At 42.3% G+C, this 8,731-nt stretch overlaps 1 protein-coding gene across 1 annotated transcript in view; it reads left to right on the top strand.

Moving 5' to 3' along the window:
- The window catches only part of FAM168A (family with sequence similarity 168, member A), a 32,741-nt gene continuing 24,010 nt past the window's right edge, over window positions 1-8,731 (top strand). Inside the window, exon 1 of the mRNA XM_010849529.1 lies at window positions 1-4. Within this exon, the coding sequence (XP_010847831.1) occupies window positions 1-4 (4 nt within the window). The remainder of the gene's footprint in view (window positions 5-8,731) is intronic.

The following is an 8,731-nucleotide window of genomic DNA, read 5'->3' as shown; positions in this document are numbered from 1 at the left end:
ATGGGTGAGTTCTCCCTGAAGGTGCAGCATAACTGGAGCACAGTTGATTACTGGATAGTCCTCCCTTTCTTGTTACCTCAGGGGAAGTTGCTTTGCCACAACTAAGAACAATGGCTCACTCACACCCTTATATCGCCCTGGGGCTCAGCAATGGGAGGCTGAGCGGGTGGGCTTTAAATCCGTAGTACTGGCAACCTCAGATTCAGGTCAATGGGCTGGTCTGGAGCCAGCACTGCAGGGCTGCTGCCTCCTTCGTCGAGCTACATTCTCACCAGGATATCACTCTTAGCAGCCAGGCCTCCTAGTAGTAAGAGCAATTAAGATTTAGGCCTTTTTTCCCCCTGGAACTCACAGGTTCAAGGGTCCATTTAATTTTTCTTTCCTTCTGCTTATTAAAGAAAAGAGAGAAAAAGCCCACAAACTGCAATTAAAATATTTCCCATCTTTACTTTGTAGCCTGTCAACTCAAAGCAGTAAAAACGATTTTGCTATCAGGATGAAGTTTTGTGAGCTCTGTCTCCTAAACATCTTTGTAGTTTCCCTCTCTTTGTCCCATTGTTACTGTTTTAGCTTTGCCTTTGGGCTGTTCCCACAACTTCCCATCTGGTTCCTCCTCCTCTGATCTCATCAACTCCAAACCCCTTTCTGTATTACTACTAGAGTAGTTTTTATAGAACACAAATCTGAAACTCCCCAGTTTAAAATCCTCCAGTGGATTCTTTTTATAAAATTAATGAATTTAATTTTGGCTGTGCTGGGTGTTCATTGCTGTGTTCAGGCTAGTCTTCATTGAGGTGCACAGGCTTCTCGTGGTGGCTTCTCTTGTTGTGGAGCACAGGCTCTAAGCAGCACAAGACTCAGTGTTTGTGGCATGAAGACTCTAGAGCTCCAGCTCAGTAGTTGTGGCACACAGGCTTAGTTGCTCCTCAGCATGTGGAATCTTCCTGGACCAGGGATCGAACCCATGTCCCCAGCATTCACAGGCAGATTCTTACCCACTGTACCACCACCTTCAATAGATTATTTACTGATAAATTCCATGCCTTAACCTGGCATTCAGATCTCTTCACAACCTACTACCAGTGTATTTTTTTAATCTTCATTTCCTGATGCTCTTACCCACACTCTATAAACCCAATCATACTGAACTGTTTGCCATTTGCCTGATATGGCATACATTTTCATGCCTTCATGCATGAAATTTATATATATTTCTTTATCCCTACCCCACACACCTCGGTATTCATTGTTCAAGGCCAACCAAAATGTTTCTTCTGAAAAGCTGTTCCCAGCCATCCCAGACCTGTTCTTCACTTCCTCCTCAGCACTTCAATAACACGCCAACCTTCTCTGATTTTATATCGTATATATTGCCTATAGATAGATTAATATAAATTACCTATATTATTTCCCTGTTGAGCTGTAAGCTCTACATAGAGAACCTTGCACCATGCTTAACACAGTAAGCATTTGCTCGATACTAACAGTGCTGATGGATAATGATGAAGAAATCTGGTTTAAGTCACTTTAGGCCTTCACTGACCACTTATTACCAGTCTTATTATGTCAATTCAGGGTTTTTTTAAAGGGAGAAAAAGAGTGAGCAAGGCAGGAAGAAGATGAAATTATTTTAAGGGAAAGTGATTTATAAATTGGGAATTCTGGCCAAAGATGGGTGGTTAGGATGGGGAAGAGTTGAAAGAATTGAGTCTGGATTTGAACAAGAAAAAATTCAGGAAGAATGACTGATATCATATCTGTGGATTGTTGTGCTGGAGCAGGGGAAACAGACATGTTCTGTGAGGGTGGAACTAGGACCTGTAGTTTGGAAGCTGTTCAGGGTTAGATTCCTTCCAAGGTTGATTTTTAGTGCAAAGTAAAGAAATTTCTTAGCCTCCAGAGCTCTTCAGAAGAAGCTTTGAGTGCCTGAAGAGGTTCTGAATACACCAGCATTAGAAAGTGTGCTGGCATAGGCTGTGTGACCAGCTATGCGGGCCATTATTGAAGATATTCCAGTGCTGGATGGCAAATTGGACTCAATCATCTCTAATATCTCTTCTAACTCTGTAATTCAGTGCTTGTGTGATGCTTTTCAGTAATGTGAGCATGGTCTATATTAGGACACTGAGTGTGAACAGAATATCTTTAAAAAAAAAAAACCTGAACCATCTTTGATCAAAGCAATTCTCCTGAGTAATTTCCTGTTTTCTCAGGTTTCGAATCTGAAATAAGAATGTTGGCGAAGAAAATAGCAGCCAAATCCAGAGGTTTACCCAAAGCAGACTCATGTTTTGAGGGAGGTTGGTAGAGTGGACTTTGTCTCATTCAGCCATCCCAGTTCTGTTGCCATTCTCTTTTTACTAGTTGTGTAAGATAAATCTAAGCTTCAATATCCTCATCTATAAAATGAGACTGATAATATATTTCATAAAGTTAGGGTAGATAAAGAAGTACCTGATAGCTCAGAACATATTACAAATTCAAAATATATCCTTCTTTTTGCCCTCTTCTTTCTCATTTTGAGAGAATTAAAGTGTTTGAAGTTTTTGTTTGTTTTTATTGTTCAGTTGTTTTGCTTATTTGGTTTTTTGGTTACCCATAGGGTTGGAGGGACAGTTTTTAAATTTTATTTGTGAGCTTCAGACCTGGAGTGTCTTCATTGCATAAGTGTCCCCCCTGCTCACAGCGACAACATCCTCTTTGTCTTCCTGACCCAAGGAGTTAGTCTTCTACTAGCTTTTTGATACACTGCTATTTTTACTACCTAAAGATCAAGTCATTTCAGAAATAATTTCTCTTGAAAGTAATTTCTAATTTCCATATTAATCAAAAATAGCTTTATATTTCTTCAGTCCTAATCCTAGTAACAGTAAAAGGGATTAGATTGTATTAACATCTATAAAGCAGTTAAAATGTACACCTCAGAATCCCAGGAAACTTGATCACTACTGAAGTCTTTGAGGTACAAGGGAGAAAAACTTATTTGTGGCCATTTATTCTCGTTACTCTTGACCTTCAAAAAATATAAGTACAGGAGGGGCATACTTGTTTCCAAGGAGCAAGTCCTAGTTATTTGGTAGGTGTGGAAAAAGCCAGTTCCCACCACTGATTTGGGCTTCTCTTGTGGCTCAGCTGCTAAAGAATCCTCCTGTAATGTGGGAGACCTGGGTTTGATCCCTGGGTTGGGAAGATCCCCTGGAGAAGGGAAAGGCTACCCACTCCAATATTCTGGCCTGGAGAATTCCATGGACTGTATAGTCCATGGGGTCGCAAAGAGTCGGACACGACTGAGCGACTTTCACTCACTCACCATTGATTTACTAAATAATCTTAGCCAAAAAATCATTATACCTCTGTGAGCCTTGATTTCCTTGTCTACAACATGGGGGAAATAACGTTAGTGTTGTTTTGAGACTTGAGACATGTGTTAAAGTATCTTTTGTCTGAGTGGTGGATGAAACATCCATGTTGTATCACCATGCACTTCAGCAGATCCAGGCAGTCTTGGGAAACTGGGACTTGGAATGCACTCTGCTCACTTGGGTGGGGCAGAGCCTGTCCAGAGTCTTGGGAGTGTGCTGAGAAGACTTCAGCAGGGAATAATTGCAACCTAACAAATGTTACTATGTCCTGAAGCTTACATTCTAGTGACAGAAGATGGGCAGTCTCCTGAAAGTAGGTAAGCATATAGTATGACAGGTTGTTAACCGCTGTGAAGGAAAACAAAGCAGGATAAGAAGCACAGAGAGTAATGAAAGTTGAAGGTACTGTTTTAGAAAGAATGTATGATGACCTTTGAACAGAATTCCAGAAAGGAGGAAAGGGGAAGGGTGAAGGTTCTGAGATGGGGAAATGGTTGACACATTTAAAGAACAGTGCAGAGGCCATTGTGGCTGGAGTAGATTAACATGGAGGCAAGTAGTAGGGCTTTCCTGAAAGCTCAGCTGGTAAAGAATCCCTGCAATGCAGGAGATCACAGTTTGATTCCTGGGTTGGGAAGATCCCTTGGAGAAGGGAATGGCTACCCACTCCAGTATTTTGACCTGGAGGTTGCAAAGAGTCAGACACGGCTGAGAGACTTTCCCTTTCACTTTCAAGTAGTAGGAGAGGAAGTTAAGAGGTAACCCAAGTCCAGGTGGGTCACTGAAAGGATTTCTCTGTGGTTGTCATGGGAAGCTATGTGGGGTTTAAAGAGAGGAGTGTCGTGATCTGATTTAACGTTTTAAAGAGTTGTTCTGGCTGCTGTGGGAAATAGACTGCATGGTAACAAAGAAGCAGAGAGACCAGTTAAGAAGCTATTGCAATAATCTAGGTGAGAAATAATGATAACTTGGACTAGAATGGAAAGTATATAAGTAACGAGAGATGGTCAGATTTTGAATATTTTCTGAAGGTGGAACTGAAAAGGAGTTGCTGATGAATTAGATGTGAATAGGAGAAAAAAGTAGAGTCAAAGATGGCTGTAAGATTTTTGGCCTGAGGAACTAGAAGAATAAATTGTCATTTACTGGTGTGGAGAAAAAGCTTGGAGAACAGATTTGGAAGGTAGAAAGTAAATATTTAGAAGATAGAAAATAAGTATTTAATTTTGAATCATAATTTAAAATAATAATTCCTAAGTTTTTGAACTCTTTAACTGTTTGCCTGGCTCCTAGCACTTTGAGGTCTTACTAATTAATACTTACACCAATCTATTAGGTAAATAATATTAATATTCTCATAAACTAAGGCACAGGAAATGGCCCAAGGTCATACAAATAATTAGTGATGTTCCTGAAATTGAAACCTAAGCTTAAATGTAGCTCCAGAGACCATACTCTTAGCCACTCTGCCATATAAACTTGATGTCTAGCAAACATCCAAGTGGAGGTGGTGAGTAAGCAGTTAGATACTATATGAGTCAGGCGGTCAGGAGAGAAGTCAGTCTAGCTGTATGAAACTTAAGTGTAGGTAGTGGACATGAAAATGAAAAGATACTTTAGGGCCAACGACCATAAAGGGAGATATAGTCACAAGAAGAAAAAACGAGATCAAGCTCTAAAAGGCAATGTAGCTTTCAGGTGTGGCTAACCCATCAGTCCTGCTTCTTAGAGCCAGGGAGGGAACAAGCCAAGCTTCTTATGGATGTCCCCAAAATGCTACCCTTCATCCTTCTGCCTGGAGTGTTCTTCCTCCCCCTTTTTTTGCCTACATCCAGGGACACCTAGTACCCAGTATAATCCCTGGCAGACAGTAGGTACTAAATAAATGTTAGTTGTTGAAGGTCCCTTCTCTGCTCACTTGGCAGCCTTGTCAGGCACTCTTTGAGGTGCATTCCCACTGTCCACTTACCTGTTTTTCTCCTTAATTACTTGGTGACCTTTTCAAGGCCAGGGATCCTCTTGGATTTGTTTTGTTTTTAAACCTTTCATAGCTCCAAAATACAACCCCTGAGTAATCTCTTTATTGAGTACCTATTCTCTGCCTTGGGGCTTCTGAGATGGCTCAGTTCAGTTCAGTCACTCAGTTGTGTCCAACTCTTTGTGACCCCATGGACTACAGCACGCCAGGCTTCCCTGTCCATCACCAACTCCCAGACCTTGCTCAAACTCATGTCCATCGAGTCAGTGATGCCATCCAACCATCTCATCCTCTCTTGTCCCCTTCTCCTCCCATCAGGGTCTTCAGGACTGATTTCCTTTAGGATGGACTGATTGGATCTCCTTGCAGTCCAAGGGACTCTCAGGCGTCTTCTCCAACACCACAGTTCAAAAGCATCAATTCTTCAGTGCTCAGCTTTCTTTATAGTCCAACTCTCACATCCATACATGACTATGGGAAAACCATTAGCTTTGACTAGACAGACCTTGTTGGCAAAGTAATAATGTATCTGCTCTCTAATATGCTGTCTAGGTTGGTCATAGCTTTTCTTCCAAGGAGTAAGCGTCTTTTAATTTCATGGCTGCAGTCACCATCTGCAGTGATTTTGGAGCCCCCCAAAATAAAGTCTGTCACTGTTTCCATTGTTTCCCCATCTATTTGCTATGAAGTGATGGGACCGGATGTCCATCTAGTGGTGAGTCATGGCATCTGGTCCCCAGTGGCTCAGCAGTGAAGAATCCGCTGAGTCAAGAGACACAGATTTGATCCCTGGGTTGGAAGGATGCCCTGGAGAAGGAAATGGCAACACACTCCAGTATTCTTGCCTGGAGGAGTTTGACGGGCTACAATCCATGGAGTCTCAATGGTTGGACATGACTTAACAACTGAAGCACAACAAATTCTTGGCCTTATCTGTGCTAGGGGCCTGAGATCCCAGCAGCATCAAAAGAGGCAGTAGGATGAGTAATACAAGTTGGGGACAAGGAAACAAAATGAGCAAAACAAAACCAGGAATGTTGTTGGGAGGAAGCCCAGCTTACCTATGATACTCCTTCTGGACAGAAGAAGTTGATGGTGGGGAAGGGATATTCTCTACTGGCCACACGGACTATTCATCCCTAGCCTGTGTTTGAAGAAAGTGGCAAAAACCACTAGACCATTCAGGTATGACCTAAATCAAATCCCTTATGACTATACAGTAGAAGTGAGAAATAGATTTAAGGGACTACATCTGATAGACAGAGTGCCTGATGAACTATGTACGGAGGTTCGTGACATTGTACAGGAGACAGGAATCAAGACCATCCTCAAGAAAAAGAAATGCAAAAAAGCAAAATGGCTATCTGAGGAGGCCTTACAAATAGCTGTGAAAACAAGAGAAGTGGAAAGCAAAGGAAAAAAGGAAAAATATACCCATTTGAATGCAGAGTTCCAAAGAATAGCAAGGAGAGATAAGAAAGCCTTCCTCAGCGATCAATGCAAAGAAATAGAGGAAATCAATAGAATGGGAAAGACTAGAGATCTCTTCAAGAAAATAAAGGACAGAAATGGTATGGACCCAACAGAAGCAGAAGATATTAAGAAGAGGTGGCAAGAATACACAGAAGAACTGTACAAAAAAGATCTTTATGACCCAGATAATCACAGTGGTGTGATCACTCACACTCACCTAGAGCCAGACATCCTGGAATGTGAAGTCAAGTGGGCCTTAGGAAGCATCACTACAAACAAAGCTAGTGGAGGTGATGGAATTCCAGTTGAGCTATTTCAAATCCTGAAAGATGATGCTGTGAAAGTGCTGCACTCAATATGCCAGCAAATTTGGAAAACTCAGCAGTGGCCATAGGACTGGAAAAGCTCAGTTTTCACTCCAATCCCAAAGAAAGGCAATGCCAAAGAATGCTCAAAAGAAAGGAAGTTAGAAGGTTAAGTCGCTCAGTTGTGTCCGACTCTTTGCGACCCCATGGACTGTAGCCTACCAGGCTCCTCCATCCATGGGATTTTCCAGGCAAGAATACTGGAGTGGGTTGCCATTTCCTTTTCCAGAGGATCTTCCTGACCCAGGGATTGAACCCAGGTCTCCCACATTGTAAGTGGATGCTTTACCATCTGAGTCACAAGGGAAGTTATAAAGAATGCTCAAACTACTGCACAATTGCACTCATCTCACATGCTAGTAAAGTAATGCTCAAAATTCTCCAAGCCAGGCTTCAGCAATATGTGAACCGTGAACTTCCAGACCTTCAAGCTGGTTTTAGAAAAGGCAGAGGAACCAGAGATCAAATTGCCAACATCTGCTGAAGAATTGATGCTTTTGAACTGTGGTGTTGGACTCTTGAGAGTCCCTTGGACTGCAAAGAGACCCAACCAGTCCATCCTAAAAGAGATCAGTCCTGGTTGTTCATTGGAAGGACTGATGTTGAAGCTGAAACTCCAATACTTTGGCCACCTGATACGAAGAGCTGACTCGTTTGAAAAGACCCTGATGCTGGGAAAGATTGAGGGCAGGAGGAGAAGGGGATGACAGAGGATGAGATGGTTGGATGGCATCACGGACTCAATGGACATGGGTTTGGGTGGACTCTGGGAGTTGGTGATGGACAGAGTGGCCTGGTGTGCTGCGGTTCATGGGGTCACAAAGAGTCGGACATGACTGAGCAACTGAACTGATCTGAGCCTGTGTTTGAGAAGCTTGGATGCTTGCTGTCCGGGCTGAGGGGAGGAGGTGGTGGTTTGCTCAAGGAGTAGGAAAGAGGACCTGATCAGGCGCTATTGTATACAGGCAAAGGAGACATTGCTATACTTTCAAGAAACTTGCATGTTGAGGAAAGGGGGAAGGACAGGGAATGTAAAGAAACCATTGAAGTACACTGTGATAAGTTCTGTAATTGGGGATGCATGTGTCTTCAAATTTGTTCTGTTCTACAGGGTAGAAGATACAGATAGAGTTCAGTGAAGTATAAGAAATCACTTTCAGACAATCAGAGCAGTCTCACAGTGGAGGAGGGTGCTGAGTCTTGGGAAAGGAAAGAGTTTGTGGTCAGTAGAGATCAAGGGCAGGGATGAATGATGCCGTGAATGTGTTGTAGAGGAGCCCTAGCCTCAAATATGAGGGTGGACCAAATGGCCTTGAAGTTACTTCTAATCTCTGCAAATCTGTGACCCTAAGTCCCTGCCTTTCTCTCAGCCTGAGAGTGTCACCTAGAAAATGAAGGTCTTTCTAATGCTGCCATTCTGCCAAATTCAAGTGAAAAAAAATTCTTAGAAACACTGAAGGAAGATCCTATAATTGCTCCTAAAAGTAAAAGATATCTGAAATGATGTAATAGGGGTGGGATTACTCTTTGCTGTGCCATCTTTCATGTGAAGC

Source organism: Bison bison, unplaced genomic scaffold, assembly GCF_000754665.1.
Source record: "Bison bison bison isolate TAMUID 2011002044 unplaced genomic scaffold, Bison_UMD1.0 scf7180017864284, whole genome shotgun sequence".
In the NCBI taxonomy this organism is placed as follows: Eukaryota; Metazoa; Chordata; class Mammalia; order Artiodactyla; family Bovidae; genus Bison; species Bison bison.
The sequence above is the reverse complement of the archived record's forward strand: the minus strand, read 5'-3'. Positions and strand labels throughout refer to the sequence as shown.